The 13,460-nt window shown below is 36.6% G+C and overlaps 1 protein-coding gene across 1 annotated transcript in view; it reads left to right on the top strand.

The window, feature by feature from the left end:
- The window catches only part of UNC79 (unc-79 subunit of NALCN channel complex), a 220,498-nt gene that overhangs the window by 89,952 nt on the left and 117,086 nt on the right, over positions 1-13,460 (top strand). Inside the window, exons 15-18 of the mRNA XM_022576210.3 lie at positions 7,061-7,251; positions 7,830-7,953; positions 9,942-10,082; positions 12,297-12,518. Coding sequence (XP_022431918.2) covers positions 7,061-7,251; positions 7,830-7,953; positions 9,942-10,082; positions 12,297-12,518 — 678 coding nt within the window. The remainder of the gene's footprint in view (positions 1-7,060; positions 7,252-7,829; positions 7,954-9,941; positions 10,083-12,296; positions 12,519-13,460) is intronic.

Genomic DNA, 13,460 nt, shown 5'->3' on the forward strand with positions numbered 1-13,460 from the left:
ATCTGTAAAACAGCTCAGGAATGTGCACCAGACACTGAAAGATTCTGTGACTCTCTAGTCCTAATCATTAACTTGAGCCTGCTTTTTGGTGACTCAGGGAGGCCTGGGAGACTTCAGCTTTTCTACAAACAAGAGGCAGGGGACATAGAGGGGCCTTTGTACTTGGGGGTGGGGTGGGGGCTCAAGGTTCTGCTCAGTTTCTAAATCACATGAACTTGAAAAACATTTGGGTTGCTTCCTATATTTCTGAGAGTTTGGGGAATATTTAAATTTTTTTTTCTTTTAGTTTTATTGATCTTTGCTATTGTTTTCTTTGTTTCTATTTCATTTATTTCCACTCTGATCTTTATGATTTCTTTCCTTCTGCTAACTTTGGGTTTTGTTTGTTCTTCTTTCTCTAGTCCCTTTAGGTGTAAGGTTAGATTGTTTATTTGAGATTTTTCTTGTTTCCTGACGTAGGCTTGTATAGCTATAAACTTCCCTCTTAGAACTGCTTTTGCCACATCCCGTCGGTTTTGGATCATCGTGTTTTCATTGTCATTTGTCTCTAGGTATTTTTTGATTTCCTCTTTGATTTCTTCAGTGATCTCTTGGTTATTTAGTAATGTATTGTTTAGCCTCCATGTGTTTGTGTTTTTTACTTTTTTTTCCTGTAACTCATTTCTAATCTCATAGCATTGTAGTCAGAAAAGATGCTTGATATGATTTCAATTTTCTTAAATTTACTGAGGCTTGATTTGTGACCCAAGATGGGATCTATCCTGGAGAATGTTCCATGCACACTTGAGAAGAAAGTGTAATCTGCTGTTTTTGGATGGAATGTCCTATAAATATCAATTAAGTCTATCTGGTCTATTGTGTCATGTAAAGCTTGTGTTTCCTTATTTATTTTCATTTTGGATGATCTGTCCATTGGTGTAAGTGAGGTGTTAAAGTCCCCCACTATTATTGTGTTACTGTCGATTTCCTGTGTTATAGCTGTTAGCAGTTGCCTTATGTATTGAGGTGCTCCTATGTTGGGTGCATATGTATTTATAATTGTTATATCTTCTTCTTGGATTGATCCCTTGATCATTATGTAGTGTCCTTCCTTGTCTCTTGTAACATTCTTTATTTTAAAGTCTATTTTATCTGATGTGAGTATTGCTACTCCAGCTTCCTTTTGGTTTCCATTTGCATGGAATATCTTTTTCCATCCCCTCACTTTCAGTCTGTATGTGTCCCTAGGTCTGAAGTGGGTCTCTTGTAGACAGCATATATATGGGTCTTGTTTTTGTATCCATTTAGTAAGCCTGTGTCTTTTGGTTGGAGCATTTAATCCACTCACATTTAAGGTAATTATCGATACGTATGTTCCTATGACCATTTTCTTAATTGTTTTGGGTTTGTTTTTGTAGGTCCTTTTCTTCTCTTGTGTTTCCCACTTAGAGAAGTTCCTTTAGCATTTGTTGTAGAGCTGGTTTTGTGGTGCTGAATTCTCTTAGTTTTGCTTGTTAGTAAAGCTTTTGATTTCTCCATTGAATCTGAATGAGATCCTTGCCCGGTAGAGTAATCTTGGTTGTAAGTTCTTCCCTTTCAACACTTTAAGTATATCATGCCACTCCCTTCTGGCTTGTAGAGTTTCTGCTGAGAAATCAGCTGTTAACCTTATGGGAATTCCCTTGTATGTTATTTGTCATTTTTCTCTTGCTGCTTTGTCTTTAATTTTTGCCAGTTTGATTACTATGTGTCTTGGCGTGTTTCTCCTTGGGTTTATCCTGTGTGGGACTCTCTGTGCTTCGTGGACTTGGGTGGCTATTTCCTTTCCCATGTTAAGGAAGTTTTCGACTATAATCTCTTCAAATATTTCCTCGGGTCCTTTCTCTCTCTCTTCTCCTTCTGGGACCCCTATAATGCGAATGTTGTTGCGTTGAATGTTGTCCCAGAGGTCTCTTAGGTTGTCTTCATTTCTTTTCATTCTTTTTTCTTTATTCTGTTCCACAGCAGTGAATTCCACCATTCTGTCTTCCAGGTCACTTATCCGTTCTTCTGCCTCAGTTATTCTGCTATTGATTCCTTCTACTGTAGTTTTCATTTCAGTTATTGTATTGTTCATCTCTGTTTGTTTGTTCTTTAATTCTTCTAGGTCTCTGTTAAACATTTCTTGCATCTTCTCGATCTTTGCCTCCATTGTTTTTCCGAGGTCCTGGATCATCTTCACTATCATTATTCTGAATTCTTTTTCTGGAAGGTTGCCTATCTCCACTTCATTTAGTTGTTTTTCTGGGGTTTCATCTTGTTCCTTCATCTGGTACATAGCCCTCTGCCTTTGCATCTTGTCTATCTTTCTGTGAATGTGGTTTTTGTTCCACAGGCTGCAGGATTGTAATTCTTCTTGCTTCTGCTGTCTGCCCTCTGGTGGATGAGGTTATCTAAGAGGCTTGTGCAAGTTTCCTGATGGGATGGACTGGAGGAATATTTAATTTTTAAAAGCTCTTATTTTTTTTTAAGCCCATTTAGAATAGAGATCTTTTAAGGTGTTTTATAAATTAATTTGGCAAAACCATCCAGAGGAAGAAAATACCACATATACATACCATACATATATAAACATACAGGCAGACACAAATACAGACCTTATAGAAAATACAGACCTAATACAAAACTCACTAGTTTATATAAGAGCTGGTTTTCATCTTTACCTCACTTTTATTCAAATTATGTTTCTAGCAGATGGACCAAGTTGTTAGTTAATCTGTTCAATATAGGGTTAAAGTTTTTAAGCAATATTTGTAGGGGGAGATCCTTAAGAGCTTTTTATTTGCCCTGATATATAATATGATAGAGGCTGTGATTCAGCCTAAGACAGTTGTTTTAGTTGACTAAGAAGTTACTTTTTAAAGGCTGGAGTATGCTAAGGAAAAAGGCATTGGAGGTTTGTTAAGGGGAGTGTTAAGTGATGCTTATCAGGAGGAGAAATAAATTTCTCCTATTTTATGAGAGGAGGCAATAGTACAAATAAAAGCGAGGCACCCCTTAGAGAGCCACATTTAATTTCTTGAACATTTGCATTTTAAAGAGATGATTCTCAAGTCCTTGAGAAGGTAGTGTTGGGTGGTAGAAGATTTAAATGTCAAAGAGGGAGAGAAAGGATGCAAGCTTGCTAGATAACAATCTAAGAGGGTTTTCCAGGGCAGATTTGTCTCTTAACAGGTTTTGACTGGGACAAACAATAAATTCTCTTGGCAGCGTTGAGCTTTTACAAGCAGGCATTTTGAGGAAGTTCATGGGAGGTGGACAAAATTATTTGTGTTGAGAGTCTGAAGTTTTTAACAGGTCCAAGGTGAGGCCTTAGTTGAGAAGAGGACTCAGAGGAGCCTGTCCGAGGAGGCTGGGCCTAAGACAATTGCTATTTAAGTGTTTCTTCTTCTGAAGGGCAGGGCAGTCGCTTTTCCAAAGTCCTGACTTTTTACAGTATCTGCAATCATTTTGAGATGAATAGGGGAGGCTTTGGGACTGGTAAGAAAGATGGATGAGCTTTGGGATTCTTCTAGAGCCACAGTTTAGTTTTTGTAAATATTCAATTAGTAAGGCAAGGCCACTTATTTTTAATTCTTCAAAGAATTAGATGACAGCCTCAATAATAACATTAAGGAGCTGGCCTGCCCATGCAACCACATTACTTTGAAGTAACCTCTTTATATCAGAAACGAGATTTTCAACTAAAGTAGAAAACAAAAGACTCCTATGATCTGAGATTTGTAGATTTAGAGCTGTGTGCCTTTGCAATATTTTTTATAAATTGTGTGACAAAGGTTTTAGAATATATTCCTTTTCTCCAAGTAGATCATTCCATTTTAGCGCAATTAAACTTCTGAGGGAAGGCCTTTATAATGGCTCCTACCAGGCTCTGAATGTCAACCTCCAACTGGGTCATTCGTAGGAGGGAGGTGGTGGAGGGGGGAGGTTTATGGTGGGTGTGGATTTTATTTTTCTTTCTAAATCAGATTTCTGTTCTTCAGTTTTGTTAAGGGAGTCTTTTAGGCTAGCTGTGATCCATTTTTGGTATGCTTCTGTCAATCTGATCCTTCCCCATTGGTAAGAGGACATTTATTTAGGGTGAGAACTCTCTAAAATCCTTTTAAACATAAAAACTTTTCCAAATCAAAGGATCCATTGTCTGGTCACTGACAATTTAGTATCTCCATAAGGATACCTGTTCCAAAATGTGACCCAAAACCAATAGGCCTTTATATGGCTTAACCATAAATTAAATAGCCAAAGGGACCTCAGTAATGATGCATTCCACAATCGCAACATTATCAGTGGTAGCTCTTCTGAGTCTATGTAACTAACAACAACCCCAGAAATGTAGTCACTTCCTGAAAATGTCTAGTCAATCATCTAGCGTGTTGGCCAATATGATACCAAATAGATATTTCAAATTTAAATGGAGTTTATTTGTTTTGAATAATGTGGAATTCTAGATATAACAATTAAATATTTTAAATTGGATTCATTTAAAATAAGATAGTTTTGGGGCAATTAATCTATGACCAAGGAGGCAAGAATGTACAATGGGGAAAAGACAGCCTCTTCAATAAATGGTGTTGGGAAAACTAGACATGCAAAAGAATCACACTGGACTACTTTCTCGCACAGTATACAAAAATAAATTTAAAATGGATTAAAGACTTAAACGTAAGACCTGAAACCATAAAATATCTAGAGGAAAACATAGGCAGTATGCTCTTTGACATCAGTCTTAGCAATATTTTTTAGACGTGTCCCCTCAAGCAAGGGAAACAAAAGCAAAAATAAGCAAATGGGACTACATCAAACTAAAAAGCTTTTGCACAGCAAAGGAAATGTTCACAAAAGGAAAAGACCACGTACTGAATGGGAGGAGCTATTTGTAAATGATATATCTGATAAGGGGTTAATATCCAAAATGTACAAAGTACTCATACAACTCTTATAAAAAAATCCGATTAAAATTGACCAGAGGACCTGAATAGACATTTTTCCAAAGAAGACATACAAATGGCCAATAGGCACATGAAAAGATGCTCAACATTACTAATGATCAGGAAATGCAAATCAAAACCACAATGAGATATCACCTCACACCTGTCAGAATGGCTGTTATCAAAAAGATGACAAATAGCAAGTGTTGGTGAGGATGTGGAGAGAAGGGAACCCTCTTGCACTGTTGGTGGGAATGTAAATTGATGCAGCCACTATGGAGAACAGTATGGAGGTTCCTCAAAAAAATTAAAAATAGAGCTACCATATGATCCAGCAACTCCACTTGGGTATTTGTCCAAAGAAAACAAAAACACTAATTAGAAAAGATACATGCATCCCTATGTTCACTGCAGCATTATTTATGATAGACAAGATATGGAAGCAACCTAAGTGTCCATCAATAGATGAATGGATAAAGAAGAAGTGGTACATATATAATGGAATATTACTCAACCATAAAAAAGGATGAAATCTTGCCTTTTGTGACAACATGGATGAACCTACAGGGCATTATGCTAAGGGAAATAAGTCAGATAGAGAAAGACAAATATTGTGTGATTTCACGTATATGTGGCATCTAAAAAAACAAAACAAATGAATAAACATAACAAAACAGAAACAGAGTTATAGATACAAAGAAGAAACAGGTGGTTCCGGGAGGGGAGGAGGGTTAGGGGGAAGAGAGAAATAGGTGAGGGAGATTATGAGGTATAATCTTCCAGTTGCAAAATGAATGAATCACAGGGATGAAATGTACAGTGTGGGGAATATAGTCAATAACTATGTAATATCTTTATATGGTGACAGATGGTAACTAGGCTTATTAGGGTGATCATTTTGAAATATATAGAAATATCAAATCACTATGTCGTGTAACAGGGACTGATATGGTGCTCTAGGTCAATCATACTTCAAAAACGAACAAACAAACTCATAGAAAAAGGGATCAGATTTGTGGTTACCAGAGGTGGGGAGTGGGGGAAAGGGGAATTAGATGAAGGCAGCTAAAAGGTACGAAATTCCAGTTATAAGATAAATAAGTACCAGGGATATAATGTAAAAACATGATAAATACATGAACATTGCTGTATGTTACATGTGAAAGTTGTTAAGAGAATAAATCCTAAGAGTTCTCATCACAAGGGAAAAATATCTTTCTATTTCTTTAATTTCGTATCTGTAGTGACGGATGTTCACTAAACTTATTGTGGTAATTGTTTCATGATGTATGTAAGTCAAATCATTATGGTGTACAGTACACTTTAAACTTATACAATGCCGCATGGCAATTATAACTCAATAAAACTGGAAGGAAAAAAATAACGTATTTTCCCACAAATCTTGTGTTATATAGTAAAGACCTAGGACCAGTCAACCCTTTGTTACTTTGATACGTATAATAGTAATATAGGATCTTTATTTAAAATCAGAATTACAAACAGAACCTCAGTTTGTAATTTTAAGTTTTTCTGCATTAGAAAATTAATATACTATCTTATTTAGTAAAAAATATAGCTTTTAAAAAAGTCATGGATTCAACCAGCCTTAGAACATTCTTAGGGAAAAAATTGTGGCAGAATATGCAGTATAGGGGAAAAAAGTACTCTCTGTCCCTTCGTTTTCCATATGAAAAATCTTCAATACAAAGTGTACAGTAGTAGAGATCTGTGTTCCTTTGAAACACAGGTATAACTGCACATATTTGCAATGGGTTTGTCAAACCTTAGAAAAAATGCTCCAATAACCTGTTCACCCTACTAGGAATAAATCTTTGGAATTTTAATTCATGTGTGATTTGAGAAGTCTGCAGTAGAATAGTTCAAGTTCAGTCTGTGATCATTATTTGGACCTATTTGTAACTATGGTTTCTTTTTGGTAACAAAGGGATCCTGGTGGTTTGTAGTTTTTTCCAAATCTTACTCAATATACTTGGCCCAGGTTTCAGATGTAATGGATAGTGGTCTTTGTACCCATTTCATGTAGTATTTCCTTGAGTATAAATGTAACAAGTGCACTTTGTTCTTTTCCCCTGTGGCTGTGGAAATGCCATAAGGTTGGTGGATACTGGGATAAGTCCTGTAGCACAGTGACTCAGTTGAAGGAAGGTCTCAACCGAATCCTCTGCCTGATTCCCTACAATGTGATCAGTCAGTCCGTGTGGGAGTGTATCATGCCAGAATGGCTGGAAGCCATCAGAACAGAAGTCCCAGATAATCAGTTAAAAGAATTCAGGGAAGTATTAAGGTGGGTAAGTAGTGTAATGACGTTACCGTTAATTATGATGTTTAACATTTATTGAGCATGTACTGTGTGCCAGGCCCTGTGCTAAGCATTTTATATAATCTCATTTACTTTTAAATGATCCTATAGAAAAATTGGAAGGTTCAAAATGAAATAGTTGCTATAAATTGTGCTAAGATGATTTGTAATTGTTCAGAAAGGATTTCGTTCTTATGGGATAATAAAAAGATACACCATATTGTTTATTTTCAAATGTAATTATGATTTGGATAAAGTGGGAGAAGTACAAAGGGACAATGTTTTTAGATGCTGGGGAGCAATTCCCTAGAAGTGCAATTCCCTAGAAATGCAACTCCTTCTGTTAAACCTGATATGAGTATGAACCCCAATGTTATTAACAACTGTATGAATTATTTATATCTATTCCAACGACATAAGCTTTTTCAGTAAAATGAAACATGCTAATAGTTCAGAACACAGACTAAACTGTTTGGCTCCCCAAATAAGATATAGATGGAAATGCAACAGTAGACCCTACTATATGCCCACTGGTCATTTACTTTTGTTGCTCTGCTTTTCAGCAAAATGTTTGACATTGAGCTTTGTCCTCTACCTTTTTCAATGGAAGAGATGTTTGGCTTTATTAGTTGTCGGTTCACAGGATACCCTTCCTCTGTGCAGGAACAAGCTTTACTGTGGCTTCATGTAAGTAAATGACACTTTTGATCATTTTGGGCAATAGTTTTTAGCCTATGAACTTTAGCTCCTTGGGTAGGGGGCAGAGAGTTATTGCAAAGAATCCTTAAACACGTATGTTTGCTCAGGACTATCTGTAGACTAGTAACTCATATGCATAGACAAATAGCTATATTTCAAATATATTAGCTATAGTTGTGGTTAATAAAATACAAATTTGTGCAATACTATTACTGAATTCATAGTAGCTTTTGGTTCTTATATTTTTTCTATCAATAGATACTAAAAGTGTAATAGCTGTCTTGTGGGATTCTGATAAATTTTTTGATATTAAATAGGTCCTTTACTTGGAAAGGTTGAAAGTTACTGATTTAGGGAGTAGTTCATGCTATTCCCTCAGCCTGGAATGATTTCATTTCCTGTCTCCATATGTGAACTCTAGCTTATTCTTTAAAATTCAGCTCCGAAATTATCTATGAAGTTTTCTCCTACGTCACGCCCTTATCTTCCCATTAGAGTTCATTATTCCTTCCCCCAGTATTCATATAGGTTCTCTGTGTAAACTCTATTTCTGTTTAATATTATAGTTAACTTTTATCTCTTTTCCTGATTACAAATGCCTGGAGTGCAGGGTCCAGGTCTTTTTCATTTTTGAATTTGTAACTCCCTCATCCTTTCCTCTCAGCATCTGGCACATGCTTTGTTATTTAGTGTACATTCTTAAAAAATTATTAAATTGAGTTGAATTCCTGTTATAAAATTTGGACAATTTCAGAAAAGGAGGACAGAGTCAATATTTAGATTAGCTCTGGGTGCAGATACATTTCTGTATCATGGAAGGATGTGATCCCCAAGGCTTTTCAAGTTCTGGAGATGCCTTTCTGGGTTGTAAACTAAAGAATAATATTTTTCATAACTGACAAGTAGTAAAGGGATTTTTTTTTAAAAAGTCACTTTTGGGACTCAGAATTTTAACTTTTCATCCCCAAGTAGACTTCCATAAGATAATTCCATTTTAGGAAAGCCCATCCTTCTACAGATGGCTAGATAGCGCCTCAGTTATTCAGTTATACACCCTTTAGCTGTGCCATCTGGAGGTGAGCAGACAGGCCTGTAAACCTCCAGAACATAGAGGTTCTCCATAGCTAGAGCAATTACAGCTTATATGTTTTACAGACTGGGCTTTGACACAATTTTGCTTTGAAGACAGAGTGCTTCAAAGCACTCTGTAGTTGAAGGAGGTTTTAAACCTCTGGTCTAACCATTTGGGGAACAGAGTGAACAATATAGTGATTGGATTGACTCATTTATTAATTAATTATAGAAACATTTATAGAGCTCCTATGTACCAGGCACAGTAATAGGCAGTAGGATAAAAATGGGATAAGAAATGATCCTTTCCTCATACTTCCTTTTTTCAAGGAACTCACAGTGGGGAGATAGTATCAAATAATCAAATATAATAAAAAGTGATAATTGCTCTAATAAAGGTATGTACAAAGTTTTAAGAAAGCGGAGAAGACAGATGGATTAATTCTGTCTGAAGGAAGGAGGCACCTATTTCTAGAAAATTCATTACAGATAAAGTAACATGATTTTGACAGAAGGGTACCTGAGAGCAAGGTCGGATGGGGCATTAAGGTCAGAGTGGGGAAGGATTGGAGGAAGATTGCTCGCAGATTATACTAGTTCAGGAGAAAAGTGATGAACTAAGGCAACAGCAGTGGTATGGAAAGGAGGGGACAGCATCAGGAGATACTTAGAAGTTTTAATAGAAAGAACATGGCGATTTATCGGGTGTGGGGAGTGGAGGAGTGGGAATGTTCAATGATAGCTTTGAATTTTTTAGCATGAATAATTGAGGATGACCGCAGATAGAATATGTGTGAGGCTAAATGTCCTTATGTTCAATAGGTCACCTTAGGGAAAAATGTTAAACATAGTTTTTTTGAGTTTTAATGTTTATATTTTGGGGGACATATGCCTTTTTTCCCCAGGTATTATCAGAGTTAGACATCATGGTTCCACTTCAACTATTAATCAGTATGTTCTCTGATGGAGTTAATTCTGTTAAAGAACTGGCAAATCAAAGAAAATCAAGAGTCAGTGAACTGGCAGGGAACCTTGCAGCTCGAAGGGTAATTATTGCCACAATTGTTTTTGTCTTACTTGTTAAGATTTTGAAAACTCTTGTCAATTATAGTGGGCCTTAAAGTCACATCCTCATAAACTGCTCTGAAAATGCTTTCTTCATCCTATCCCACTCACTCTGTTAACCTTTTAAGCACATTAAATAACAGAAAACACTGTTCTAAGACATGTTTGGTATAGTCTGTAATCAGTAAGTTACTGAGTTTTCATTTTCCTTTGAGTTTTTCTCCTACACATCTCTGCTAGCTACCTCTCATCCTCGATAAACCAAAAAGAGTAGCTTGAGCTTTTGGGGTACTATCCAGTTTTGTTTTGTTTTGTTTTCTGGTGAATAAGAATTCTTTACCAGCTAGTGGGCAGACCACTGCTTCACTTTGGGAATGAGGAGTTTGGATATTTTTGTTTGCTTGCTCTTTGTTTTTCCCTATAGTGTTTTGGGAAAAGATGATCAACTAGGGGTGATGGTGAGTGATGTTGTCACTGTAAACTAACTGAGCCCATCTTATTGACCCCTTTGTACCTTTGAGGATGAGAAAATATAGTCTGGTCTACAGTGTACAAGAACTGTTGGACATCTGTGATAATTTTTCTATGGAGAGGACCTGATAAAATTTCTGCTGTTGTTCTGACATTCCCAGACCATGATCAGTTTTGGAGAGGTTGACTCTCATCAACCTCTCCAAGGCAGGGACTGTTCTCACCTGTCTCCTTGCCAAGCCTCTCCATAACATTTTCCCGGCTGTATACTGCAGGCCCCCAGTCATTCTACCTGCTCTCTAGGGATTAGAAAATGAGAATATAACATGATCATGGGATCATAGTTTGTATTCAGTGCTTTCTTTTTAAAAAATCATTACTCCTTTTCTCATCTGCCTCATAGGAGCCAGCTGCCAAACATTTATATTTTATTGATTTCTTCAGTAATCTTTAATATTACAGTACATTATTAGCACTTTATACTGTGTAACGTATTCACACTTAATGACATCACAGGATTGTGTGAGGCAGGTGGGAAGAGCTCATGAGCCTCATTTTACAACTACTTAACCTGAGGTTCAGTGAACTGAAGTGATTTGCCATAGATAACGCTATCATTATCCAGGTATTCTGATTCTTAATGGGGGTACTCTTCTTTTTTATTTTAAATATGGTGTTCAAGGAGATTTCTGATCATTAGAGAGATCTTAAAGAGAAAAAAGATGATTTCAGAATGATGTACAGGTATGTCAGTCAGCGTCCTGCTACAGAATTTATCCCGGATGGCTCAAATGAAGAGATTTTAATGGGTACTCTGCCTATAGAGTTATGGGAAAGGTTAAGGGGGCGATGGGGTTGGTGAGGCACCCAGGGGCCAGCAGTAGTTCACTAGGAAGCCTTTATACCCCTAGGGCTGAAGGAGCAAGGGAAAATGTTCCTGGGCCTTTTGGGAGCTGAAATTATAAGGAAAGGCTGGCTAGAGGAACTATAGAGGGTGGAGATACTGCCAAAGATGTAGCATCAAAGGAGGCAGGAGGTGGGAAGAAATAACTCCTACCTCTCGCTCCTTCAGCTTCAGGTCTTCCACTGGTGCCTCTCATTAACTGAACCCAACTGGAAGCCAGCCAGCAAGAGGGTCAGGAGAGACTCAGTCCTGGGCATCCTTGGGCATAGAACAGGGCAGAAAAGGGCGGTGAGGGCCTTCTGGGGGGAAGGATTGGGTTGGCAAACGGAGAATAAACAGTACAGCAGGCTTGACATATATCGTTTTTTCATGGCAGTTTAATACTTATTATACCCAGAGACCATTTTTCTTTAACCAGTCATGTCAATCTGAGATTCTGTGCTAATGATTTTACAAGTGATCTTGCAATGCCTTACTTCTGTAAGTTATCATTTTTCAGGTTATGGTTTTAAGTAGATGCAGACAGTTTAGTTTAATTGGAAATGTTTTACGGAATGAAAAATATAATGGCAAAGAAAGCTGCCTTCATTCTTCAGGGTACTTATGTTTCATTCACCTGACAATTAGAAAGTTTAGATATTTTATTTCTTATTTTTATGTTTTGAGAAGATTCATAGGATTTGGAGGTACTAATGCCATTGGCTAAGGAAGGAAATCAGTGTGACAGCTGGAAATACCTTACACAGAGTCCTCCAATATTTTGTACAGCCATTTGAGCTCCTGTGAGTTCACTTATGTGTGTTAATGTTTTTTCTTCTAGGTGAGTGTTGCCTCTGATCCTGGTCGACGAGTTCAGCACAATATGCTGAGTCCGTTTCATAGTCCTTTTCAGAGTCCATTTCGGAGTCCTATGCGTAGCCCATTTCGTAGTCCTTTCAAGAATTTTGGACATCAAGGAGGAAGGACTATTGACTTTGATTGTGAAGATGATGAAATGAATCTAAATTGTTTCATCCTCATGTTTGATCTTCTCCTGAAGCAGGTAGCTGAAGCATGAACTTCCTTTAGTTCAGAGGTGAAGAATGAGGGAAAGCATTGTATAGTGATTCTTTCTATGTGTTGGGCATCTTCGCACTTACGGAAATGATGCAGCATCGCTCAAGACATTTCACAAACTTCTATGGGGATTTCCTAAGGAGTCTGAAAAATACTTGTATGAATAACTTCAATGATGTTGACACATGAGAATGGATATGAATTTTAGAAACACCCTAGCATCATTAGAATTGATTCTGTTGAACAAATTTGGTGAACAAACTGGGTAATGCTGTTTTGGGGAAGAGCAAGGTACAACTCTATAGTGATGGGCTGATTTTAATATATTATATAAATTGATTTTTGAAGTTAATTTTAAAAGAAAAAGACTTTGGTCAGGAGAACATTTTTTCTTAACTTATTATTTTGAAATAATTTCAGACTTACAGAAAAGTTGCAAGAATAGTACAAAAAATTTCCAAGTACTTTCCCCCAAATTCTCCAGATGTCAACATTTACCACATTTATTTCTCCTCTCTCTCTCTTAATTATGTGTATGTATGAATTGTAGAATTTTTTAATGAACCATTTGAAAGTAAATTGCAAACAGGATGTCCCTTTATCCTTAAATACTTCAGAGTGTATTTTCTAAAAAATGACATACTTTTACATAACCAAGTACAGTTATCAAAATCAGGAAATTAATATTGTTATAATATTATTATCTATTATAAAACTTACAGAAATTATTCATTTAAAAAATTGATATAATAATCATACCATATTTATAGCAAAAGTAAAAAGTTATTTTTGACTGAGGACACAGTCCAGCATCACTCATTACAATGATTTGTCCTGATTTATTAGTTCTTTAATCTTTGTTTATCTTTCATATTCTTGACATTTCTGAAGAGTGCAGTCCAGTTACTTTATAGAATACTTCTCAGTT

This window comes from Delphinapterus leucas, chromosome 2, assembly GCF_059928025.1.
Source record: "Delphinapterus leucas isolate spDelLeu-1000000601 "Yukka" chromosome 2, BTC_Dleu_Yukka2, whole genome shotgun sequence".
NCBI classification, from domain to species: Eukaryota; Metazoa; Chordata; class Mammalia; order Artiodactyla; family Monodontidae; genus Delphinapterus; species Delphinapterus leucas.